This window comes from Poecilia formosa, unplaced genomic scaffold (genome assembly GCF_000485575.1).
Source record: "Poecilia formosa unplaced genomic scaffold, Poecilia_formosa-5.1.2 Scaffold371, whole genome shotgun sequence".
NCBI lineage: Eukaryota > Metazoa > Chordata > Actinopteri > Cyprinodontiformes > Poeciliidae > Poecilia > Poecilia formosa.
Genome location: NW_006800310.1, coordinates 520,636 through 546,239, shown reverse-complemented (window position 1 = coordinate 546,239; position 25,604 = coordinate 520,636). Strand labels below are relative to the sequence as shown.

At 38.4% G+C, this 25,604-nt stretch overlaps 4 protein-coding genes and 1 long non-coding RNA gene across 16 annotated transcripts in view; all 5 read right to left on the bottom strand.

The window, feature by feature from the left end:
* Positions 1-2,662, bottom strand: part of LOC103154051 (uncharacterized) — a 21,079-nt gene extending 18,417 nt beyond the window's left edge. Inside the window, exon 1 of one of the 3 annotated variants that reach the window (XR_001659093.1) lies at positions 2,419-2,662. This is a non-coding gene — a long non-coding RNA (uncharacterized LOC103154051). The remainder of the gene's footprint in view (positions 1-2,418) is intronic. The other 2 variants (XR_001659092.1, XR_001659094.1) reach the window with 2 other exon arrangements.
* Positions 2,663-3,477: 815 nt separating this feature from the next.
* On the bottom strand, positions 3,478-6,630 carry echdc3 (enoyl CoA hydratase domain containing 3). The gene is made up of 6 exons (XM_007575196.2): positions 6,446-6,630; positions 4,995-5,116; positions 4,825-4,922; positions 4,396-4,596; positions 3,790-3,968; positions 3,478-3,708 (listed from the first exon to the last, which is right to left on the bottom strand). The coding sequence occupies exons 1-6, from the start codon at positions 6,580-6,582 to the stop codon at positions 3,555-3,557; spliced, it is 891 nt and encodes a 296-aa protein (XP_007575258.1). The 5' UTR covers positions 6,583-6,630; the 3' UTR covers positions 3,478-3,554.
* An 88-nt stretch (positions 6,631-6,718) lies between these two features.
* LOC103154047 (zinc-binding protein A33-like) lies at positions 6,719-8,960 on the bottom strand. The gene has a single exon (XM_007575195.2). The coding sequence runs from the start codon at positions 8,664-8,666 to the stop codon at positions 7,281-7,283; it is 1,386 nt and encodes a 461-aa protein (XP_007575257.1). The 5' UTR covers positions 8,667-8,960; the 3' UTR covers positions 6,719-7,280.
* A 743-nt stretch (positions 8,961-9,703) lies between these two features.
* kcnj8 (potassium inwardly rectifying channel subfamily J member 8) lies at positions 9,704-16,896 on the bottom strand. Its single transcript, XM_007575194.2, has 6 exons — positions 16,181-16,896; positions 13,196-13,344; positions 12,947-13,107; positions 11,698-11,837; positions 10,404-10,620; positions 9,704-10,275 (listed from the first exon to the last, which is right to left on the bottom strand). The coding sequence occupies exons 1-6, from the start codon at positions 16,525-16,527 to the stop codon at positions 10,033-10,035; spliced, it is 1,257 nt and encodes a 418-aa protein (XP_007575256.1). The 5' UTR covers positions 16,528-16,896; the 3' UTR covers positions 9,704-10,032.
* Positions 16,897-18,422: 1,526 nt separating this feature from the next.
* The window catches only part of abcc9 (ATP-binding cassette, sub-family C (CFTR/MRP), member 9), a 44,521-nt gene continuing 37,339 nt past the window's right edge, over positions 18,423-25,604 (bottom strand). For 7 of the 10 annotated variants that reach the window (XR_001659088.1, XR_001659085.1, XR_001659087.1 and 4 more), the window contains 5 exons: positions 24,048-24,151; positions 23,843-23,976; positions 22,848-22,910; positions 21,795-22,044; positions 21,486-21,577 (listed from right to left, as the gene is read on the bottom strand). Coding sequence is in view for 3 of the 10 variants with exons in the window: in XM_016662387.1 (XP_016517873.1) it covers positions 21,440-21,577; positions 22,848-22,910; positions 23,843-23,976; positions 24,048-24,151 (439 nt within the window). In the remaining 7 variants the exon portion in view is untranslated. Of the gene's footprint in view, positions 21,578-21,794; positions 22,045-22,847; positions 22,911-23,842; positions 23,977-24,047; positions 24,152-25,604 lie in introns of all 10 variants that reach the window. The other 3 variants (XM_016662387.1, XM_016662389.1, XM_016662388.1) reach the window with 1 other exon arrangement.

Genomic DNA, 25,604 nt, shown 5'->3' with positions numbered 1-25,604 from the left:
TTATGGGAAAATTAAAACCCATTTTGTCCCTATTCTCAAGAATCACTGTCATATGAAAATACTGAAAAGTATTCAGTTGTTCAATGTTAATATCTGCTTATATAGTGATGTGTCCCACTAATGACAACATTTTTATTCCGATTCTTTTTAAATCACTGAAATCAGTCGGTTTCATTGAAACCTGAGTAGATTTTAATTTGCACCACTCAAAGAACTTATTTAATCTCCAACAAGCTCAATATTCAAGTTCAAGTATAAGAGTTTTAGATCAGCTAGAGTTTTAACCAGCCCAATTTCACGAAGCTGAAGTTAGTTTCCAATTCTAGCTTCCAATAGCTAAAGGGCGATTCCACTTAATTTTTCACTACTTTCCGCATTTTAATCAACTCTAGTTTAAAAACTACTACACCTAGACTCTTGAAACCTGGACTAGGTTATTCTGCTCTAATAGCAGAATATTTATAGCCATGTTTGGGATTTGTGAAACATTTCTCTGATTTGTGAAAACTCAGTAAAATTCGAATTTCACCATATTTTTTTAATTTGGATCACCATAAATCTGCTCTAATTAAAAAACTACTACAGCTAGACACTTCAAACCTGGTATAGATTATTCTGCTCTAATAGCAGAATATTTAAAACCATGTTTGGGATTTGTGAAATTTTTTTCTGATTTGTGAAAACTCAATGAGGTTCGATTTTCACCATTTTTGGCACCTCTTTCATTACTACAACTGCTCTAATTAAAAAACTACAACTCCTAGACTCTCCAAACCTGGAATAGATTATTCTCCTCTTCAAGCTGGATACTTAAAACCATGTTTGGGATTTGTGAAACATTTTTCTGATTTGTGAAAACTCAGTAAAATTCGAATTTCACCATTTTTTTTCCATTTGGATCACCATAGATCTGCTCTAATTAAAAAACTACTACAGCTAGACACTTCAAATCTGGACTAGATTATTCTGCTCTAATAGCAGAATATTTAGAACCATGTTTGGGATTTGTGAAACTTTTTTCTGATTTGTGAAACTTTCAAAAAGTGCCATATCACCACTTTTTTATCTCAGTCACACGAGAACTGCTGTAATTTCAAATCTACAACACCTAGACTCTTCAAACTTGGACTAAATTATTCTGCTCTAATAGCAGAATATTTAGAATCATGTTTGTGATTTGTGGAACCTTTTTCTGATTTGTGAAACTTCACTTAACAGACCTCTGCAAAAGATCTGTCCTTCCAACAGCCATTACCATCTACAATAACTCTTTGAAAAATTAATGAGTTATACCAACATTTTATTTCCCATTGGGATTAATAAAGTGGTTTTGAATTAGAATTGAATTTGAAAAAAACTGCATGGAACATATATGAGTAGTAAAGTGAAGTTTCACAAATCACATAAAGGTTTCACAAATTCCAAACATGGATTAAAATATTCTGCTATTAGAGCACAACAATATAGTTCAGGTTTGAAGAGTCTAGGTGTTGCAGTTTTGGAGCTGGAGTGACCAATATCCAAAAAATGTCCGAAATCAGCCTTTATTGAAGCTTCACAAATCCCAAACATGGTTCTAAATATTCTGCTGTTAGATCAGAATAATCTAGTCCAGATTTGAAGTGTCTAGCTGTAGTAGTTTTTTTTTTTATTAGAGCAGATCTATGGTGACCCAAATGAAAAAAAAAGGTAAAATTCGAATTTTACTGAGTATTCAACAAATCAGAAAAATGTTTCACAAATCCCAAACATGGTTTTAAATATCCAGCTTGAAGAGGAGAATAATCTGTTCTAGGTTTGAAGAGTCTAGGAGTTGTAGTTTTTTAATTAGAGTATATCTATGGCGATCCAGATGCCAAAAAATTGTGAAAATTGAACTTCTTTGAGTTTTCACAAATCAGGAAAAGGTTTCACAAATCCCAAACATGGTTTTAAATATTCTGCTTTTAGAGAAGAATAATCTAGTCCAGGTTTGAAGAGTCTAGGTGTAGTAGTTTTTAAACTAGAGTTGATTAAAGATGCCGAAAGTAGTGAAAAATTAAGTGGAATCGCCCTTTAGCTATTGGAAGCTAGAATTGGAAACTAACTTCAGCTTCGTCCCGATTTCAAGGTTGTCTACAGATGCTAACTGGAGCGGAAAAGCCATTTGGCCGAACCAGATGCTAACTTAGCCTCGACAAAAACAAAACACCACTTTATCACTGCTAGCTTCATAACAACCAATAACAGCAAGATAAAAGCGCTCTAAACCAAACCCGCTAAACAGTCAAAAGTTAAACAACTGACAACCAAAGCATATTTTAGATGTAAGATATGCTAGCAGGAATGCTAACGGTCGGTCATCCGCTAGATTAACTTCGACATTTTAATCTATAAACAGTAAACCTTTCCATGTTAAAAATTTCACGTAAAACTTACCCGATTTTACGAAGACTGCGATCTTGTTATATTTTTCATTCTGCAAATAAAAAGGTTTTTCTTTGGTTGATCCTTTTAGTTTGCTACAGGTTTAGTAAGAATCAAGATGGCGACCGGAAGTGACATAAACTTCCTCTACATGTATTTTTTTCTTTCTTGCCAAAGACGTTTTTTTATCCATACTTTTAATTTATAAGCATATATAAATAATACATTTTGTTTCTATATACTTATTTAGTTCAGTTTTATTTAATTAAATGTATTATGATTTACTTATTTACAGAAAGATAATTATTTTTCAGGTTCTTGGACTTTCACTTAGTAACAGTGACTTAATATTATAAAATGTTTACTTCACCCCTCCATTTTTTTATTTTTTTTATTAATTTCTTGCAAGAAATTGAAATGATCAAAAATGCACAGATCACAATCCATATATTTCTGGTATTTTCTTCATGAAAACAAAACATCTTAATAATGACAGTAGGAAAATGTCTTCGCTAAAAAATTTAATTCTGAATTACAGTATAATTTACAATGGTTACAGGAACAGCTGCATTAATATGCACAGGCACACCGGAAACAAATATTACAATTATAAATTAGATATATTAAAGCATAAGCATATTATGTCATATATATATTTATGTCAAATAAAGTATTGTTCTGATTATGCCACTGATTAGTGTCACCATTCAGCAGCCCTCAGGCTTTTGTGATTTTTGCAATCAGAAAACTACTGCTACAAAACCTTTACTGATTGTTCTGCTGTTGAACATTACAGAACCGTTTTTATTCATTTTCATCATGAATCAAACTTTGATAGTACTGAAAACCGTCAAATCAAGGTAAACTATAATTTTTCTTTTAAAGAGCAACATGAATGTAAAACTTCTACAAAAGCATCCACAGTGGATTGTTTCTGCAGCTCTTAAGGCACAAAATGGTTCTGAAGTTCAGTCTGGGCAAAACAGATGTAATGTTTGGGTGAATTGAAAAAAATCAACCTAATTGCTCCAATATGTAATTAGAAATATTACATATTTCTAATTGAAATATGTAATTTCAATTAGTGACCAAAGATCACTCTATACTAATAAAGATGTTTACTAAGACATAACCTCTCCCAGAGTGGGTCAGTCATGAACTTTTTCAGATTTATGACTCCACACAGGTTTGCGTTTCTCTAAGAAGGCCTGGATTCCCTCCTGTCCATCTATAAGAGCCAGGTTGTCCACCATCACCTTGGAGGCAGTGGCATATGCTGCGTCTCGGCCTTGAGCCATTTGTCTGCAAAAGAACCAGAAACACAAGAAGTTAATGCAATCTAATGTGTCAGGTATTCACTGCAAACCATTAATAACAGCGTACCTGTGGAATGTGGCCTTGCCGAGAGCTACAACAGGTCGACTGGACTGACACACTCGCTGGGCGATGGCTAATGTCTCCTCCTCCAACCGCTCCTCTGGCACCACCTTGCTAATCAGGCCATGCAACAGGGCATCACGGGCTGAGATAGGAGACCCTGTCAGCAGCATCTCCATGGCAACCTGTTCACGAAAACAAAGTGATAAGAGTTCAATCGAGGACTTTAATGGTGTGGGTGATTTCCTGTGGATCAACTAAACAGCAGAAAAAAAGGTTCTCAAGGATCTCACCATACCTCCAAGTAAATATTTTAAGCAGCACAAATAATTTAAAATACCACATTTTAAATTATTTCCCCAATACTACTTTGATTCTTGATATAAATGTGCAACATTCATTGTGAATAAACAGCCACCAGGTGGCGCATGTATCAGGTGAAAAAATTTGTCATCAATTACACAAGGAAAAATGTTGCCAGGTTCAGTAAGAACTTCTGGGTTAAATCCTACCCCTGCTGAATATCTCAAAAGTGAAACAAAACCACTTTATGTCAGCAGAATCCCTTCAGTTCGTACCGTAATAAAAGTTTTGAAAAGTATCCGTCTGTACCTTTCTTGGCACCGCTCTGCCGATGGCCACCGCCGGCGTCGAGCAGAACAGACCCACATTGACACCCGGAGTGGCAAAGGTGGATTTCTCAGTTGCAATTGCGATGTCACAGCTGGCGACCAGCTGGCAACCGGCTGCCGTGGCAACGCCGTTCACCATGGCGATCACTGGAATAGGGAGGTCTTGTATCAGAGTCATCACCTGAAACACAAAAGTTACTAACAGCTGAGGTTATGAACATGTGAGGCCTTGTTTTCATACCTGCACTAAACTCCAATCCAACAGGTATTTTATGTCAGAAATGTTTAAAATTAGATAAATATTGACAAGTTCAGTGCTTGCTTCTCTGATGTAAGGATTTATTTCCCAACTGGAACATGTTTTGACTCTTCAGCTGGAGTTTCAGTCCCATTCCAGACACAAACTGACCTCTGAGCAGGTTTGAAACACCTTGGTGTGGTATTCTCGGCCCTGAGTGGACGTCAGCTCCTTCAGGTCGTGTCCCGACGAGAACACCGGACCTTTGGCTGAAACAAACAGCGCAAACGTAAGACAAACTGCTTCCTGTCTCTAACATGAACGAGCAATTAAAAACAGACCTGATAAGATGATGACTCTGAGATCTTCGCCATCAACATCAGTCAGGATGTTCTCTCGGAGAGTTTCCAGCATGGACAAGGACAGAGCGTTCCTCTTCCTAGGGTTGTTTAAAATGATCCTCCTGGTAGAAATGTAGATTTTTAACACATTAGAAAATATTTTAAAGAACGTTTGTCACAGTAATATTCTCTTAAACTGACACTTTTTTATTGTTCACATACCACCATATGCGTACAGTACATTTAGTCAACTCTAATTTATTTCATTTTATAAATTATTGCCAATTGTTTCTGGACATTGTTACCTTTATGTTCAATATTTGAAATGTTTCTTCATAAGGTTTTTAATTTATTACTGTATTTTAGTCTTACAGTTAACATTGTTTTTTATTACTATCCAATTACAATTAAATTGGTGACAGTTTGTGTTATGTTTAGTTTGTTAATATCCAGAATATTTTACAGTTACAAATAAGCCTTGAAAAATAATAAACAGTCAGCTCTCTGCCTTTCTTTTTTATCGACTGTCGGCAGCAGCTGTTGGATCAACGATCAGTTACTCTACCCAACTGGGTTCAGAGTCATGTTTGCTCAACTGACTGAAGTCGGTTGGTTCTCCTCTCACACAACTGATGCAGACTTTCCCAGGCTGGGAATCGGGGTAAAATCGGGTCAAACTTGTCTTGTCCAGGACCAAGTCCAATCCGGATTGGACTTTATTGAGATAAATATGCACTCCAATGTATTTCTGTATAATTGGGTCCATTTTCCTTGTAGAAACTAAACAAAGTGAATTTAATTTAAATGTATTTAATCGGGAATGAGGTACAGACGGCACCAGATTCAGGGCCAATTTCTTTCAGAGGTTGTCATGGTGATAAACTGCTCTGCAGCCACTTTAGCGTAATATCATTCTATTTTTATTGTTTATGTCTACTCAGTACAAAATATCCTTATGTGTTGAAATATTTCAACATGTTTTTAGTTTTAAATACAAATTAAAATTTTAGATTGCTATATTAAGATTGTCCAAGACATTTATATAGATGCAACCCTGACAAAACTAAAACGGGAATTTGGTATTCCCCTTTTTGTAGTTTTGTATAAACTCCGAAAAAAAATGTAATTTATGTAAACTACATTTCAGGGGATATTCAGGTTGTTCTATTGCATAATAAATTTCGGACCTGGAAATTTATGTCCACTTCTATTGAAGTAAAAGTAAGCTCTTTACACCAATAATAAAGCGAAATGTCTTAATTTACCACAAGGCGATAATGACCGCGGTAATATTTCAGCCGAATTTCCACTGAGACCGATTAAGATGTTCTGGTTCAGTTTGTGGACCACAGAAAGCAGCTCTCTTTACTGAATCCTCAGTTTCTCCTTAAATGCTCTGTTTCTACATGAGGGTTGGGGTTGGTGAAGCGACGTGTTTTTAATGGCAGCACCTGATTCCGTGCTTCTGTTCCCTCAAAGTCAGCGGTTCCGCTTCCGACTGGGAGTAACACCGGGGAGCGGACAGCAGTGGTATCCTCCTGCTGAGCTGAAACGCAGAAACACCTCTACACAACATACTGCGAGCCATTATTCAACCTTCTTTCCACTACTTCCGACTTATGACGTCACGTGGTCAAACAGACCCGGTCTGCGCATGTGCAGAAATCAGACCTAAAAATCAAAAACAGGTTCCACGGAACAAACAGGAGAACATTTCATCTTTCTGCTAAAATATTTATTGTAGTCATAAATTAATCAGATGATCTTTCAGTTGTGCTTGATTTTATTTCATATTTAAAACGATAAAAACATAAAATTACTTGCAAACATCAACAGTGACATTTTGTTTAGACTTTTCCTTGTCCTAACTGATTAAAAGAATAGTAGAACCCTCACATTCCTTCAAACCGTTAAATTTTTATTTCACAGATAATTACAAATTATAACACAGTTATGTTACAATTAGTTTGTTTTGCTGTCTTAATTTTTACAGCTGGCCAAAGTCAGAATCACAGTTTTTTACACTGATCAATTAGAAACACCTTCATAAAATAATTATAAATAAAAGGAGTAAAACCTGTTATAATTCCTGGACATTCCTTCATTGTAAACTTCATAATTTACAATAAATTAAACTAAGATTGTATGAAGTAACAACTGATATTATTTGTAAAGTTCTGAACACAGGCAGTCATCCATCCATTGCGTACATTCACCTGTCCTTGCTCAGGATGTGTCACCTAAAGAACAAGAAACGGTTGCAGAAAGTGCAGGAAAGCAGAGTTTCTAAAGATGCTCTTCCACTGCAGCAGTGATTTTCTGCGGTGCGATCTTTATTGGGACCTCGCTCCAGGTGCTGATGTATGGAAACAACCTGTCGGTGAAAGTGTGTGTGAAGGTGTGTATGTGTGCTCCAGTTTCTGCGTCTGAAAACAACAGCCGTCCTCCATCATAGTCCAGGAAAAGCCGGATCCTTCTTGGGTTTCCCTTCACAGAGACGTCAGATCCCAGATCTGTTGGGGAAAGTGTTTTGTATTCTCCTTTGCAGAACATGAGCCTCCACAGTCCGGGCCAGATGACGCCTTTCCTCACATCCGACCCCACTAGCACACCCAGAACATAGGCATCGTTTTCTCCTACCTCCACCTCCCAGCTGTGACATCCTGAGGTGAAACTCTCAGAGCCAACGACAGAAATAAAGTGGTCAATCCTCTCTGGATTGTCAGGAAGTTCCTGTTTTCCCGTGGCCTGCTTCAGACTGGTCAGATCGTCAGACAGAGTGAGGTCTGGATGGGCCGTGTTTGGATCCAGGACGACAGGACTGAAGGAGATCATGTCCTTCATCTTGCTCCAGACGTTGAAGCTCAGGTTTCCCAGATATCTGGCCTCATCGATCAGCGCTCCAGAGATCAGGTCCGGATCATCAGGAACCGGCTGCTGCTGGATTCTCTCCACTGTTTCTTTGTAATTCAGCAGAAACTGAACATCTTTTGCTCTCAGTTCGTTTTCTGTGGTTTTAATTAATCCTGACAGATCTGAGATCTCTTTGTTCAGCGCTCTGATCTTCTCCGCCATCATGTGACTCTTCTGCTCCTCTTCCTCCCGCAGTGCATTCAGCCTGGCCTCCTCCTCCTCCTCCAGAAACTGGTGAAGCCTCTTAAACTGCTCTTTGATCTTCCTCTCTGTGGCTTCAGCCTGAGTTTTGATGTGACCTGCAGTTTGATCACAGCTTCCCTTCACTTCATGGATGAGCCTCATCCTCTTTCTTAAGGGCTTCAGTGAATCCTGCAGCGTTTTCTTGGCCTGCTGTCCGGCCTCTTCGGTGAGCTGGAGTTTGTGCTCGCTGTGTGTCTCTGACTCCCTGCAGACGCGGCACAGAAGCTGCTGCTCATCCACACAGAACAAGCTGAGTGTTTCTGCATGCAGACTGCAGAGCGGCTCAGATCCTGACGCTCTCGCCTCGTCAGACGCCATCTTTAGAGAAAAGTCAGGTACAGGTATTGTCTTTGATGACCTTCTCTTGCAGACCGGACACTCGGTAGTTTCTCTTTCTGCCCAGTTTGTCTTTAAACAGGAGACACAGAAGCTGTGCTCACATGTCAGAGTTACTGGATTCTCAAAAATGTTCTGGCAAACTGGGCACAGAAGGTCTTCCCTTTGGATTGAAGCCATGACTAGACGTTCCTCTGAAATACGCAAACAGTTTCGCTTTTGAATAAATCTTCTAGTTCTTGTTTTTCTGCCAGCAGCCGATCCATTTTACCACCTGCAGCATTCCTGGTGTTTCTCGAAGCATTTCATCATCCTTCAAGAGAAACTCTTGAATTTGATCTCAAAGTCGAGGTTTTTGTCTTCTGTTGGTTTATTCCAACGTCTCTGTTGAGGAAATCAGCAGGTTTACTTCCTGACTCACCTGAAAGACAGGTCTGACCTGCAGGAAATGCCAGCCCCGCCCCCTGACTCTGATTGGTTGTTTTACATTTCTTCAGACCAGTAGCAGCTGTGAGGAGGTGGAGATCGATCTTTTTACAGATTATCTGTCTCATGTTAAGCTGTCATGACATGGTGACAGTTTTAACCAATAAAACATTTTATTTATCAAGATATTTTTGTTTACTTGATTTGTGCTTCAGGTTATAAATTCAGATTCTATCAACAGTTTAAGTTTGATACGAAAATCGTCTTCATTTTCAGAAACTTCTGCTCAAATTTTGACAAAATGTGACAATAGAAACGATATTCATAACAAGTTGGTGCATTTATTGTCAAACACAAAAATACAGAACATTAGTGATTGGCTTGTTATAATTACTGTTAAAGAATGAGAAAGTACCTTCATGTCTGCACATCCAGAAAGCAGAAACACTTTGAATAAGTCAGAAAAATGAGATATGAGATATGAAATGACGCCGTTTGAGCCTAAACTAGCAGTTATTTCTACTTGGATTAGCATTTTGATGAGCATGGTTGTGCAAATTAATATTTTCTGAACATAAAGTGCTGCTTGATGTTATTTACGTGGTTTTGTTCTGAGAAAACATTCGGCAGCACTTTATGAGAAGGAGAATACTGACATAGCAGCATTTAGAAACATGAAGGAGTCTTCATGAACGTCCATGACTGTTGTCATAAAGCATCAGTCGGTAAATAATGAAACTTTTAAAGCAAAGTTCCTCCAAACCCTGCATTAAAAGTGCCATTATTTACCAAATGACACTTCATGACAACAGTTATAAACATTCATCAAGACTCCTTCATGTTCTTACAGATGTTATGTCAGTCTTATACTCACCCCTTCAAACAAAGTGTTACCAAACATCCCATAAAGGTGTGTGTGTGTGTGTGTGTGTGTGCGTGCGTGTGTGTGTGTCAGTGCAATCACCTCCTAATGAAGATAATAACAATAATAATAACAACAACAACAGACGCACTGAGACACGAGTCTCGTTGAGGAGGGGAGCAGGAGGAGTCCCGTCAGAGAAACAGTCCTGCTCCTGGCCCAGAGGAACAGTGCGCCCTGCAGGAGAAAGGCCTCATGTCAGGTGACGGCATTCAGGCTCTGGCCGCCCTCCGTAGGGGTGAAGAACTGCACTTTGGGCGGAACCAGCCCGGAGTTGTTCCTGCGCAGGCTGCCGCCGCCTTTCCGCATGGAGTTGTTGCGTCTCATGGAGTTTCGCTTCCTGAGGGAGTTCTGGTGCGACAGCTCGCTCTTCTGCAGCGTCTGGATCAGGATGTACGGCTTCTCGTCCAGCTCCCGAGCGCTGCAGCTGGGCGTGCTCACCTTCAAAACAGCAGCCCGCTTTAATTATGCTAATTAATGTAGTAATTATTGAATAGTGACTAAGAACATTCTTACATATGTTCTTACATATCTGTGCCAGACGTTAAAGTTTGACCTGAAGCACTCACTTTAACCGTATTGCCGAACTTGGAGTAGTCCACGGAGTACACGCCCTCCTCCTCCGTAACGATGGGAACGAAGCGGTGGCCCCACTGGATCTCCTCAGAGACATAGGAGGTCCGGGCCTGGGTGGTGATGCCCGTCGTCTCCACGACTCCCTCCAGGATGACGATCACCTCCAAGTCGCTGCACTGCAGCTCCATGGCCGAGAGGTCGTACAGCGGGCTGAGCGGACGAAACATTCACAGAAAACACAAGAGAAAAGAGCAAAAAGTCAGTTTTTTTTATTAAACATGAGAGGAAATCTGCAATACCGTCCTAAATTAGTAATCAATCAGAGGTAAGAGTAAAACGACTTCAAAATTACTCGAGTAAAAAGTATTTGACTAAAAGTCTACTCAAGTACTGAGTAACTGATCAATTTATCAATCATCTAATATTTAAAAATTACATCATTAGATGGACCAAAATATAAAGTCAAGTGGAAATTTTGGTATTTTAAGTGTGAAAATGACATTAATTTATGTAAGTAACAAAAGACACAATCAGGCAAAAATAAATTTTTCCAAATCAGTTTCTTTCAATAAAAAATGAAACTTTAACAGAACCTGCAGGTCTGAGTCTGGTGAATGTTTGGTTAAAACATGTTTGCTTTTCATTCAGAGGATAGAAAATACATACATTTTACTCAAGTAAGAGCAGAAATACTTCAGAATAAAATAAAAATAAAAGTACAAGCATAGTAAGTAAATTTTTCTCAAAGTTACTCAAGGAAATGTGACTCTGCATTTAATTGCTTTCAAAGGCACAAACTGAACAAAACTGAATATTGCAAAAAAGTTCAAATATTTTTGTTTCTCATTTCAGAAAGTGAAACTAAATATTAATTTGATTTATTAGACAATAAAATATTCCAAAGATTAATTTTTGTTCAATTACAGAAAATTAAAACCCAACATTCAGGATTTCTGCAGGTTTCACCAAATCAAATTTAAGATTTTTTAAAGACTATTATTAATGAAATTTAAGACTTGTATTGCCTTAGTTTCCTCAAAAAAACAACAATATTTAAGACTCGTGATTAATGTATTTAAGGCTAACTTGCTGTTTTTACTTAACTTAAGACATTTTAATAACTTAATTCTAGATACATCAATTTATTCAATTCAAGGCTGTTAAATTTTGCCTGTGTACAGATAATTCTTTACGATATTCTGATATTTTGAGAAGAAAAAGTCTCCACAGCTAAACTCAAGTTTAAAGAGGAACTGGAAAATGGAGACGTAAAGTTTTGCGGTGAACCTGTTTTTGTCGATGACGTGGCAGATGATGAGCGGGGCGAGGAGGAACAGGCTGTTGCTGGCGATGGCGCTCTCAGTCTGAACGTCGATCTGGTGGATGGGGATTATCTCGCCCTCTGGAGTCGTCGTCTTCCTCACCACCTGCAGGCCAAACCATTTCAACCAATCCTGAAACATTTCCCTTTCTTCTGTGTAAAATATATTACAAACACAACAGATAAAAAAACAGACCTTGGAAAATATGTTGGATATATGCAACATGAACCTTTAGCTGTCAAATGTTGGTGAAAATGAAAGCAAACTTTATCTATTCCTTTGCTCAAATGCTAAAAATTCATTTTCTCTTTGTGCTCTGGATAAAAATAATCTAAACCCACCTAAATGAATCCATAAATAAATGAATTATTAATTCAAATTACACTACAGTACATGAATAAATCAATAAATCAATAAATATATAAATAAAGTACATTATTAGCATCACGCCGCTAAGCTACCAACCTGTTCTGCTGAGCTAAGCTAGGCTAGTTAGCCATTAGCATGCTGCCCTTTTCTGTTTACATTTTTGTTGTTTCAACACAAGGAATATGTTTCTAATTAAACAAACTGGGTCTGTGAATTGTTTTGTTACAAAAAGATAGTTTTATTATGCAAAGAAAAATATTTGGGCTGGGAGAATATCTTTTGCTAAAGCTAAAAACTAGAAAAACCGAAGTTTTTACATGCGTTTTTCTGACTAATGAGTCTTAAACTGTGAGCTAAATGTTAAGATCCAATGTTCTAATATTATTCATATAAATATATAATTGCACATGTTTTGTTTCTCTTTATTTATTCAGTTATTAATATTAAAGGACAGACAGCAAATTGTCCTTGTTATGTGTTTTTTAATTTCCATTTTCTCATAATTAATAATCAAATGTGAATTTTATTTGATGTAAAAGACACCTGACTGTTTTAAGGCCGGATTTTCTATATAATGCTCTTTGTGTACCTCTGTTGTCCATTTTATAGTTCCAATAACAAAAAAGAAAAATAATAAAAATACTTAATTATTAAGATTTGCCTAATAATTTTTTCAATTCCATTATTCTTCACTTTAGTGTTGAATTAATATAAATATAATGTTTTAATGTCAGCTTGTTCTAAGAATCAGACACCAAAAAGAGCTACAATATTGCTACTAGTTACAAAATACTGTCAACCAGTTTAATCCTCAGAGGTCAAAGGAGATAATCCAAATTAACAACCTGTAATCTGACGGTTGCTCCAATAATCATGCTCTTCCTCAGATCTCCAATGCGAATCATGAAGCACAGACGGTTGTTCCTCACGGCGATAACGGCGTGGCGGCTAAAGATCAACGTCTCCGCTCGGCGGTTCGACTGAGCCGTCTTCATAAAGATGCAGCCTGAGAACGGAGAAACGCCCAATAATATCCAACTCTTATAGTCTCTGATTGGTAGGTCGTCTCTGCATCAGCAAATGAATGTTTCTACCCAGCATGACGGCGTTGATGATGAGTCCCACTATGTTCTGCAAGATGAGGACAGTAATGGCCGCCAGGCAGTGTTCTGTTATCATCCGACCTCCGAAGCCGATGGTCACCTGAACCTCGATGGAGAACAGGAAGGCTGAGATAAACGACCTGGGAAAAGAGAAAACACTGAAAAACTCAAACATCTTAAACAAAAAATCACAAACCTATCAGGTTATTATTTTAATAATACTGTTTTACACAGAAAAATATGTGTTTTATCATTGGTGCTGTTAAATGTGCGCTCTGTGTTTTTCTGCATCACTTTTTTATAAGTTAGGTAGGTTCCATTTTGATTGTTACAGATCAATTGTTACAACACTCCACTCAGGTCATTTCTACAACATGAAGTTGTGTTAGAGTACTGCATAGGCAGAAAATTGTCATGTAATGTTGGAATATTTTGGGCTGGAGTTTCCATCTTAGATGTTTCAGTTGTCATTTAAGAGATCCTGTATTCTCTGAAACCAGTGGTGAAGTTGGATGTCATCTGCATAGACAGAATACGATATATTTTAATTCTAAATATACCTTAAGATGAGCAACAACAATGGATGCAGAGTTCCCTCCACTGGCTATGGGTCACCATGTGTTGGTTGGCTGCCATGTAGGACAGGCAGTGACCAAAGACCTTGGCGGTTTGATCACTTTATTGTTGAAGTTGCCTTTACATTGATCCTCGGCTGCAGGAGCTGGCTCCCAAGATGTGTTATACCTCTCTGGTAGGGAAGGAACCTGAGCTGATGAGCGAGGTCGAGAGGGTCCAGCTAGATACTGTTGGACTCACCTTGACGGGTCTGGAACCAAGAGAGGGGATGGACACTCTCCTGCTCTGGAGTTCACCACTAGCAGGAGTGGGCATACTCATCGGTTCCTGTCTTGACACCCACATATTGGAGTTTATCCAATCAGTAACTCAGATTGCTCATTCTTTTTGGAGTCTGTGCAGGGGCTCCTGGTAAGCACTCCTGCTAGGGACTCCCTTCAGCTGCTGGGGGATTTCAAGTCTCACGTGGCCATTGACAGTGAGACCTGGAGGGGGGTGATTAGGAGGGATCTGAATCAACCAGTGTTTTGTTATTGGACTCCAGCACTCTTCATGGACTGCCCGTAGTGAAAACCAAGTTCAAGCATAAGAGTGTCCATATGTGCCGCAACTGAACGACCGACTTTGTTGATGTTTCATTTGATCTTCGGTCGCATTTGATCTTGGACACTCAGGTAAGGAGAAGGAACAAAACTGTCAACCGATCACTACCTGGTGGTGGAGGATGCTGGTCAGTCCCAGCCTCTGGTGCTGAAGCCTCTGAGGTGGTTGAAAAGCTTCTCAGTGGTGGGGTGGATTCGTACAAAGGTCCCCAAGGTTCTAGATGTTGTAGGGTTGTGTTGGCTGACATGTCTCTGCAATGTCAGCCAGTTCCCCTGGATTGGTAGACCTCTTAGTTGGTTCCCCAACTTAAAAATGGGGGCTACAGAGTGTGTGTCTACTACAGGAGAGTCACACTCATTAGCCTCCCTGGTCAAGTCTAGTCATGGGTTCTGGACAGGAAGGTCCGCCCGATAGTAGAACCTAGGATTCAGGGAGAGTGGTGTGGTTTTCATCGCACAGGGTCTTGGAGGGTGAGTAGGAGTTTCCCCAACCAGTTTACGTGTTTTGTGGACTTGGAGAAACCATTGGACCGTGTTCCTCAGGAAATCCTGTAGGATGCTCCTGGAGAGAGTTACCAGGTCATTCTTGGATGACTGGTGTCAGAGCAGGGTCTTGATTGTTCCTGGTGAGAGTTGGACTCGGTCAAGGTTGCCCTTTGTCACCGATTCTGTTATAACCTTCATGGACAGAATTTCTAGGCACAGCCAAGGTGTTAAGTGGATCCTTTTTGGTTGCCCCAGGATCTGGTTTCTGGCTTTTGAATGTGATGTGGTTTTGTTGGCATCATCAGATCATGATCTATAGCTTTTTCTGGAGTGGGAAGTGATCGGGATGAAGCTCAGCACCTGCTAGTAATAGACCAGGGTCTTTAGCTGGAAAAGGGCAGAGTGCCTTCTTCAGGTCGTAGAAGAGAGGAAGAGTTTTAAGTATCTTGGAGTCTTGTTCACTAATGAAGAAAATATGAAGTTGGAGATCGTAGGACAATGGTGGTGATTGTTGGAGGAGTTTGTCACCAAATTGGTGGGTTGCCAGTTTGATCCCCTTCTGTCAGAAAATAATACTGTATAAGTAGAGACTATTTACCATCAATAGGCAGATTGGTGATGCCTATTGATAGGAAAGTTGATAGCACCTATCAACTTTCCTATCCTCATCTGGGACAATTACATCATAGAGTGAGCAAATTTAGCAAGGCCTGAAAACAGAACCCTGTATAAGTAGAGACTATTTACCATCAATAGTCTACTTGTCTGTAAACCGGCGTTTACAGACAAGTAGAAACCTGGCAAGATCTGGTTAAAATGAACCACCAAAGTTAATTCACAATACCATCATTATTGGCCATAATTATTTGGTGTTTGCTAAATAAAAGAATAACCGTTTCTACTTTCTTCTCATTATTTTGAGCTGCATTGTTTGAGAAAATCAATTTGAACCACAGCTTTTCCCGAATATTTCCAGTGAAAGTTAGTTTGTGCCTGAGATTTAGGCAAATACGATTTTTGCTTCATTAGCAGCCAAAAGAAACGAACATAGAGTTCAATAGTCTGATCACAAAGCAGAGAACATCAAGAAAACTTAAATAGATGGATGCTGAAAAGTAAAAACATTCTGAAACCTTTTGGGAATAATCTATTTAAAAATCTAACAGGTTGAGTTTTTTCTCCTCATCTTCCTCTGCTGCGTTTTAAACGGAGAAAGAAGAGGGAGGGAGGAAGAGATAACTAACACTAAACCTACTTTCACTGTTCAAGTTTAACTTTTTCCACTTTTCTAGCTCTTTGAGAAGTTTCTTACTCGACATCGGTGACGCAGTGGGTCTCGTTTTTCCGCGCCGGGTCCATGTCTCCGTGCGCAAAGGCCACCAGCCACCAGCTCATCGCGAACAGCAGCCAGCTGCTCACGAAGGTCGTGGTGAAGATGACGAGCGTGAAGCGCCATTTAAGGTCCACCAGCGTGGTGAAGACGTCCTGCAGGAAGCGGCCCTGCTCGCGGATGTTCTTGTGCGCCAAGTTGCACGAGCCGTTCTTGGCGATGAAGCGCGCCTTGTTCACGCGGTCCCGGAACACCGGCTTCCGCGGCAGCCGGGAGGCGAGACCCGGCAGCCCGAACTCCTCCGGGATGATGCTTTTCCTGGCCAACATCTCGCTCCTCTTCCTCAGCCGCCCTGAAGCCCAGATCCGCCTCACTCAGTGCGCCTTTACGCGCGGAAACATGCCGAAAATGCGCAAAAGATGAAAACGTCCCGACTTGAGAGCAGCGCGCCGCCTCTGCTCCGCTCCTCTGAGGGCTGGGACAGTGTCCTCTGTCCTGTTGACGTCGTCCAACTTCCAGAGTCCAGTCCCGATCAGGACTGGAAGCTGCTGCTGCTGCCTTCAAGGACTCCACCAGCACCGTCGGAAATCATACAAACTACGCGTAACAGAGGAAATATTGGATTAAAAAAACTATTTTACAGCATAATTTTGATTAGTTATGGACTTTCAAGAACCGATAAACTAAAACTCATATCGGAAATCAGAGTTTATTAAGCTTTTCTGCTATTCGGTGGGCCGATTAAATCCACATTTTCCACATCTTTTTCAGCTGAAACATCACAATTGTGTTTATTTTTGATGTCATGGCTTTCCTTTATTTAATTTATTATAAATATAATCTTCGGAATCGACCAATTTTCTCTTAATCTGCCCTGAATGATGATCGGCAGAATTTATTTCCTGCTCTTTCATAAATTATAAACTAAAAACATAAAGAAAATCTCTATTTCAAATCGAATAAAAATCTTAAACGTTAAAAACAGCATAAATAAATTGGAATAAATCTAAACAGACCATAAATAGAAAATATTGGCAGAGAAATAAAAAAAACTGTTTTAAAACAGCCTAATTTCTGCTCGTGTTTTGCCGCCAATTAAGAAATTTAATAAAAAATAAAGCTAAGAAATTAAAGCATGAGTCATAATTATGTAACATGGTGACAATAACATCAAAAACGGTTTTAACTCTCAGTTCTGTAAGAGCAATTCACAGATTTAACGCCAGAGGGCGCCATTCCGCAGCGTATTCCATAACCTGCTTTCTGAGTTTCCTCCTTCAGCTGGAAAAGAGTCCGACTTTACTTAAAACGGTTTTATTGTCATTTCATGTGTAAAAAAATAGGCACAAACAATAAATCATTGTTTTATGTTATTAAAACCCTTAGATATGCAAACAGAATTGACACATGCTTATAAAAATCGCATAAAACTTGCATTTACCGTCTCTAACAGTCGAGTGAATTCAGAACAAGTGAGACTTTCTGCATAGAGCTGCTGATGTCACTGAATTTTTTAACTAAGTCACAATAATTTGTTTCATCTTGTTTGTTTTCATTGCTGCCGTTTTTCACAGACAGTTTGTTGTGTTAAAGGAGTCCAGTGGAGACGAATGCAGAAGAGTAAATATGCAAAAAATTGATCTCAGCTGCAAGGATAATGCAAAACAATGTTAAGAACTGAAGAGGAAAGATTTTAACATCAGTGAGTGAAAAAACAAACCTGGTGATGTTTAACTGAAGCAGAAACATCTTGAGATGAAACATCAAAGAAAAAACTGAAATAAATCTAATAAACCTGGTGTTTTCTCCTGACAGAGGAGAAGCCATAAAATAACATAAATAATATAAAAATAGTTTAACTAACTAGAAAACAGAGACAGAGAGGTGAAAAAATGTTGCTGAATTATTATAAAATAGCATAAAACTAAATACAGTAAAGGCCATAATTATGATTTATTAGTAGTTTTGACTGTAAAGAGGTGAAATATGTTTATTTTAACTTAGTAAAAGCAAATAGCAACAGTTTATATTTAAAATATCATAAAAGAACATAAGTAAATGTTTTCAGGTCTGAATGGCAAATAGGAAAAGTTATAAATTATTTTAGCAGTAATTAATGCTCTGCAGATGAAGATTCACCTGAAAACAAAAGAACAGCCAGTAATAATCAGATTATCAGAGCAAAATTATTAACAAATAGGAATATAAACACAATGCAAATTGCTTCCAGAAATACAATCTTGTTTTTTTATTTTAAAAAATATATAAAATGCTGGCAGCAGGTTAAATTGGCCATTAGAAAGTTTTTAGTTGGTAAAACAAAAGATGCAACAAAATGTCTTTTTAAATCACAAAAAACTTTCCAGTAAAATTTAACCAATCATTATTCATAAAAGTTTCTTCCAGAAGTTCAACTTTATTTCTAACTAAATGAACCTAATTTTTAAAAATCATATTAGAAAAAGTTTTAATTAGACTTTACAGAAAATCACCTCTCAGGTACCGAAAGCCAAAAACGCTCAGCAAAGCACGACTGCAGACAGACAGCAGGGTCAGCGGCTGCAGGCGGAGCCGCGGCGCCTTACAGTGTTCGCACTGACGTCTGCACAGAAATACGACCGACTGAGCGACAACATGCAGCAGAAACACGCTGCAGGTGAAACAGATTGTTTCAGTCCAGAAGGTTTGATGCTTAACAAAAAAATTAATAAATCAGAGCGAGAAGTTAATTTTTTCAATTAAAAATGCCAATTATGCAACTTCAAATATTTAAGTTGTATTATTTTAGTGGTGGGACTACATCGACATTTTTAATGGAGTTAATTTTAGGGTCTGAAATCAGTTAATTGTAATTAATCAAAACCAACATAACAAAATAAACATTTCAGTTAAACTTTTTGTTGCCAAATTATTGAATTAAATGAGCTCAATAAAGATATTTATTGCTTTTAATCTGTTCACGGAGCATCTTTAGAAATGTAGACTGTGGACGCTACCATTAGCATTAGCACAATTAGCATTAGGCTTAAATAGCTTCGCTGATTCGTTAACTCATTTTAGCACAACATGAACACAACAATAGTCTTTTCCAATCAGATCGTTTTAGAAGCAAAAATTAACCCGCAGTGGGCTGAGAGAAGCGACTTTGTTGTCCATTACTGTGTGTTAGATTTACAGCCATACCAGAAACATGGAAATTCAAAGGTTCCGGTTTCAGGAATCACTGAGAACCCCCCCGCCTAAAAAAACAACAACAAACGATTATGTTAAAATTTTAACCCATTCTTGGTAATTAATTAATCAAAGTTAACGTGTCAAAGTACCAACTCTAATTATCTTATATTGTGCTCATGTCCTCCCCTTCCTGATTCCACCCTGGACAACTGCCCATATCAAAAACTACTTCATGGTAAATAATCCATACTAGGAGCAATATTCATCATGACAGACTGAAAAGATTAGAAGGAATATTTTCAGGTAATTATTAATCTTTTTTGTTTGAAAACAGTTTCTGATCTTTTGTCACTAACAGACAATGTAACCAAATATATAACAATCTGCTGCTCAGGCTTCATCCTCTTCCTCCTCATGAGGAACCAGTTCAGTCTCCTCTATCAGTCGTATTTCTGTGGCAGAATCTTAGAATAAACAGAGTAAAATAAAAACAAAATAAAAACTTCCTTCACAGTGAGAAAAACTGCATGAAGTACCAAACACCAGCCAACATTCAAACTTTCTGCATTATTATTGCTTAGCATCTGTGTAAAAATTGATAAAAGTCTAAAAGTGTTGCAATATGTAAAAGTTAAACAGTTTAAAAAGAATGACATCACAAAAGGTCCTAAAAGCACAGAGCCTGTACAAACTCAGCAAGACAAAGAGGTAAAACAACTGGGGGCTCGTCCGGGATCACCAATATCAGGGTAAATTTCACTAAATGTTTAAAAATCCAAGAGGCACAAAAACCAGTGACAGCAGGTTTTAAAACCTTTAAAGAAACACTGAACTCATCTGGGACAATTTAATGTGGCGGATTAACGCACGTCTTCCTGAGTGTGTTTGCAGTTCAAAGATGCTAAATCTTGAATTCTATCTGGAGTAATTCAACCTTTGTTTTTTGTAGAATCTGCTGAAAACAAGAAATAAAACAAAATAAATGCAATTAACCGCATGTTGGTCTTAATCTTGGACATATTTGGAGGCATTTTTATTGGTCGTGAAACCAAGAATAAGAGTTTATAGAGAAATATTGACAACATTCTAGATTGGAGAAGCCCGTCAACACTGATGGGGACACTCCCGCTAATCGTGGAGCTAATTAAAATAAAGCTCAACATGCGAGTGAAGTTTTAATTGTTGACTGTTTGGCTAACGACTTTGAAGTGGGGGAAACTCTTTCGCCTATGCAGCAGTATTAGCAAAGCAACTATAAAACTGAAACCATGAGTGAGAGGTTTGTTTCAAATAATCTTTTCCTGTAGCGCAAACAGAAGTGTGTAATGACAAATTTGATCCAGTTGAGGGCGCTATTCTATGATGTAGCTCATGTTATTGACACACAGTGGGGATCATCATCATTAAACTTAGCGCTTTAGCATTAGCGTTACATACCCGGCTGGTGTAGCTGCTTAGCGTTAGCAGAGCTAATGTTTATGATTAGTGATTTAGGGTTAGCACAGCTAGCTTTTTAGTTAGCACTGCCCACCCACTACTAATGTTGGACAAACTTATAGCCACACAAGGAACTACAGCCTTTAATGTAGTACATTTATTTTAATTCTCCACTTTCAGGTTTAATTAAATTTATTGTGTATAAATTATTATTTTTTGTAGAAAATGCACAACTAAGATTTAGGCTAAATGATCTAGACTTTACAGTAATTTGGGGTTTGAATTTATTCTACCTCTTTATTTAATCTAGTAGATCTAATTACTGACAAACACCTGATAACTGTGGTTTTACTGAAAACCCCATTGATGTTCAAAACCTTTAGAGATGATGTATAAAACTAACTGAAGTAACGAGACGTCTGTGTTTAATGTGAGACTTTTCCCACAGATTGTGAGCATGATGCTGATCCAAGATGAGATTAACTGGATTAACACGACCAGTTTCAGCTTGTCCACAGCTTCCTGCTGCATCGTCGGTTTAGACGTGATGTTTCTGTGTCCTTGTTGCAAAAATGAGTTTGAACTAAAGAGTCGAGGATTAAACCAAACCGATCCGTCGGTTGTTGGAGTCTACATGTCGGCTTTAACGAAGGAAGCGAACATCCCATCTTCCTGCTCCAGCAAAGTGTCCGGTGTGTCGTACTCCAGGATGTTTCCTCGCTTCATCACAATGACCAGGTCAGCGGTTAGGATGGTGTGGACACGGTGCTGCAGACACACAACAACGGGTTAGCTTCCTGTATCGGCAGGTTAGCTTCCTGTTTCAATCCATTTATCCATCTTTTCATCTGTACTTTGCAGATAAAGGAGAATTGAGTTTAATTTTTCCTGTAAGGGTTTCTTGAAACAAGCTGTTTTAAATATTGTTCTGTAGCAGAAGTTCAGTGCTGATCAGAGAGCATGCAGCAGTTCATTTGGTACCAACCAGGCAGTCAGCGGCAGTAAGGCTTCAGCAGGGAAAATCAGGAAAACAGACAGAAACCAGAAACCAGAGGTCGGAGGTCAGAGGTCGGCGTTGGGTCTGAGCGGATCCAGGTCTACTTGTGAGTCCTCACTAGCACACCAAAGAGGCTTTCCTCCTGCGCTAGGAGGTTGGGACCCGAGTCACTTTCCACCAAAATCCCAGAGGAGAAGACCAGCACCTGCTCCGCATCCAAGATGGAGGAGACGCGGTGCTGGAGGTCCGACGAAGAGGAGGAAGAAGAGGAGGAGGAAGGAAAGGAGAAGGAAGAAGAGGAGGGGGTGACATGACGCAACACAGAAAAAGGAAAGCAGGTAAAAGAGGATGAAGTTTGCAGGAAATGTATTCAACGCGAATGCAGGAAAATGAATTTAGTTTGAAGGAGGAAAAAATCAGGAGAAATGCTTAAAGCTGCAGTTTGTAACTTTCATAAAATATATATTTATATATTTGTTAAAACATGTCGTGGCCGTTTAACATGAGACAGATCATCTGTGAAAGGATCGGTTTAATCCTCCTCAGTGAGCTGTTAGTCCTGTCTGAAAAAAATGCACCAAAAACAACCAATCAGAGCCAAGAGGAGGGGCTTAGCGCTGCCAATCATCCTCATGTACTCGCCACTAAATGCGCTAATGTCGGAAAAACAACTGACCATTACAGGAAAACTGTTTATCTGCCTTTTATGCTAACTAGCCTTAGCAACCATGACAGGTGATTCTGGCTAACAGAAAGCAAAGGGGAATGATTAACAGCACTAAGCCCCGCCTCCTGCCTCTGATTGATCGGTTGTTTCTAGCTAGCACTGGAAGAAAGCAGAGGAGCTCAATTATTTCAGATTGTCTCACATACCAAACTGTCGCAACATGGTGACAATTTCAACAAATATTTAAAAGTATATTTTTAATAAAAGTTACGCAGCCTTAAAGGAAAATGATCAAAAAGCTGCAGATCTGCATCGATCTCAGCATTTTGCAGCGTCAGAGTTTTATTTACAGCCGAAGCGAAGCGACGACTTACTGCAATCGTAACGACGGTTCTGTCTGCGAACGCCGTCATCACGACTTTCTGCAGGATGTTTTCCTGCAAAACACACAAAACATGAGCGATAAAAAATAACTCAGCAGAAAGCATGTAGCAGAAATATAATGATGTATGATTACACCATTATTAATGCACAAATATGACTTTTCAGAAATCTGTCTTTAAAGAAAACTGTCACATTAATGTTCTGTCAGGTTTTAAAGTAGCGTTTAATCCCAAATCCATGGTTTCAGAATTATATCACTGGTTCAAGTAACAAATTATTTTCATGCAGACGAAGGAAACGTTTGCACATCTATCTGTGTCTTTCTAAACTTCTATTTCTGGAAAGACGATTTAAAACTAAAGTAAAATTCATTACACAAACAAAATAAAAGTGTTTTTTTCCAACAGGGTAATAAGAAGTTTGGGCATTTTAAATATATAATTTCTTTTTAAAACATGATTTTCTTTTTTTAAAGTAGTTTTTTAACAATTTTATTTTTAAAAATCTTTTCATATTGTTTTTTCTTAAATATTTTTTAAAAATATATATACATATATAATACATACATATTTACATATATTTTCTTTTTCATATTATTTTCTATGTTTTATATTTTTTAAAATTAATAATTGTTTTTTGAATAATAAAAGTAATTTCTTAAAGGCTACAAACAGATTTTGAGTTAACCATGTCAGCTTTATGCTTACGCCCTTTTGGTCACATTTATTAATTATTTTTACTATTTTCATGTCTCCTTGTCACAGACTGTGCATCTCTCTTGATTAATGACAATCATGTCTTTATTCTGGCGTCCAGTCAATTAAATTTTAGACATGGCAACATGACTAATTCCTCTCAAATTTTCCATCATTTCTTCTGGTTTTACTGTATTTATATCATTTGATTTGAAACTGATGTGAAAAATGTCTGAATCTGTTGTAAAATTGTCCGTCTGTCCTGGTTTTCCTCATGCTGGGGGACGAACCGTCGCCATGTCGATGGACGCCGTGGCTTCGTCCATGATGAGGATGCTGCTCTTCCTGACGAAGGCTCTGGCCAGGCAGAAGAGCTGCCGCTGCCCGACGCTGAAGTTTTCCCCTCCTTCTGTCACAACGGCATCTGGACACACAGAGGCAGGTTCACTGCACCTGAAGACACCTGAACGATCGATTAGTTATCAGCAAACATACCGAGTCCTCCAGGAAGCGATTTGACCAGGTTCTTCAGCTGAGCGATCTCTAGCGCCTCCCACAGGCGGTCGTCAGTGCACATGCGCTCTGGATCCAGATTAAACCTGCAACAGGATTAATTTACAGATTATGATGAGTAACAAACGACGACAGGATCTCTGGAGGAAGACAGACATGAAAACGTCGGTTTCAGTTCGACACGAGCAAAACAGACAGAAAAAAACACTGACATTTTCTAGGAATAAAAATTTCTGAGTTTGAAAAGTTGAAAATTCTAATGAGAATAATTTTAAATATTTTATTTATATAATTTTAAAAATAAATATTTCAGAAGAAACATGGACATTTCTGCCTTTCAAAAGTTAAACATTTTCAAGTTTTGAAACTTAAAAATGTTCAGAATTATTTTCCTTTCTAGGAAATTTTTGACTTTTCATACTCATATTTTCTAGGAAAAACGTGGAAATTTCTATGTTTGAAAAGTCAAAAATTTTCTAGAAAAAATTCAAATTTCGCAATTAATCTTAGAAAAATGAGGAAATAAGAACAAAATTTTACTTTAAAAAGTAAAGATTTTTTGACTCCTAGTTGCAAAAGTGGAACATTTTTGACTTTTGAAACTCAGAAATTTCCACATTTTTTTCTAGCAAATCTTTTGACTTTTCAAGCTCTAACTTTTTTTTATAAGAAAACTTGTTTTTTTTTCAAAAGTTATTTTCTAGAAAATTTCTGGCATTAATCTCAACATCTGTGAGGTTTCCATCAGGTTTTGCTCCTTTGTCTCCCTATAACTTCCTTTTTCTGCCGCTGTGTTTTAACTGAGTGACTCTTCGTGTTCCTGCTGAGATTCTCACTGTCTGAGCATTTGGTGCTTTCAGGAAGTGAGTGAAGCAGTTACTGTCGACCATTCACCCCGGCCTGCGCCGTCTCTCACAGCGTTATCTGAAGCAGCGTAACTGTCCAAACAAACACCACATGCTCCGTCTTTTTCAACAAACAGTCGGCGTGATTATCTCGTAGCACAAACACGAGGAGGAGAGGAGGACGGAGTCGGGGCGTCCTTCGTCTCCAGTGACCTCCTCCGTCTGTGACGTCTGTGACAAAGTCGGGTCGTTTCAGTCGGCGCTCCTGCTGCGTTTCAAACCCGCAGCTGGAGCCGCTGCCAGCTCAACTATTCTCCTTCTTCACACACATTTGGAAGCATGAATTTTTGTTTCTGCTCCTTTTGGTGTAAACTGATATTTTTGAACTTGAATAAAAGAATGCCCATATTTAGACTCACTAACAGAAGCTGGAAATGTCAGAAATGTTTCAGTTTTGGTCCCAATCAAACCAAATCTACCGGAGGGAAAACAGATGATATTCCTACCAGAACCAATTAAATTTCTGTAATACTGACTGTATTTGTAACTAATTATGAGTTATATGGCTCAAAATATAAAATCTGTCTCAAAAATAACCCGGTGCTGGACTGAACATTTGTGATTAAGCAACAAAAAAACTCTTGAATCTGTTGTTCAAAACCACATTAGGAGATTATAAGAAGGTCTGGCTGCT

Excerpts from the sequence above, each read along its gene's own strand:
- kcnj8 (XM_007575194.2), bottom strand. The coding sequence starts at position 16,527 with ATGTTGGCCAGGAAAAGCATCATCCCGGAGGAGTTCGGGCTGCCGGGT. Across the intron at positions 13,108-13,195 it reads CATCAACGCCGTCATGCTGG|GCTGCATCTTTATGAAGACG; the intron begins GTAGAAACATTC and ends CTCCGTTCTCAG. Across the intron at positions 11,838-12,946 it reads GAGCAACCGTCAGATTACAG|GTGGTGAGGAAGACGACGAC; the intron begins GTTGTTAATTTG and ends TTTGGCCTGCAG.
- echdc3 (XM_007575196.2), bottom strand. The coding sequence starts at position 6,582 with ATGGCTCGCAGTATGTTGTGTAGAGGTGTTTCTGCGTTTCAGCTCAGC. Across the intron at positions 4,923-4,994 it reads CAGAGTCATCATCTTATCAG|CCAAAGGTCCGGTGTTCTCG; the intron begins GTCTGTTTTTAA and ends TGTTTGTTTCAG. Across the intron at positions 4,597-4,824 it reads TGTTTCAAACCTGCTCAGAG|GTGATGACTCTGATACAAGA; the intron begins GTCAGTTTGTGT and ends TTTGTGTTTCAG.
- LOC103154047 (XM_007575195.2), bottom strand. The coding sequence starts at position 8,666 with ATGGCTTCAATCCAAAGGGAAGACCTTCTGTGCCCAGTTTGCCAGAAC.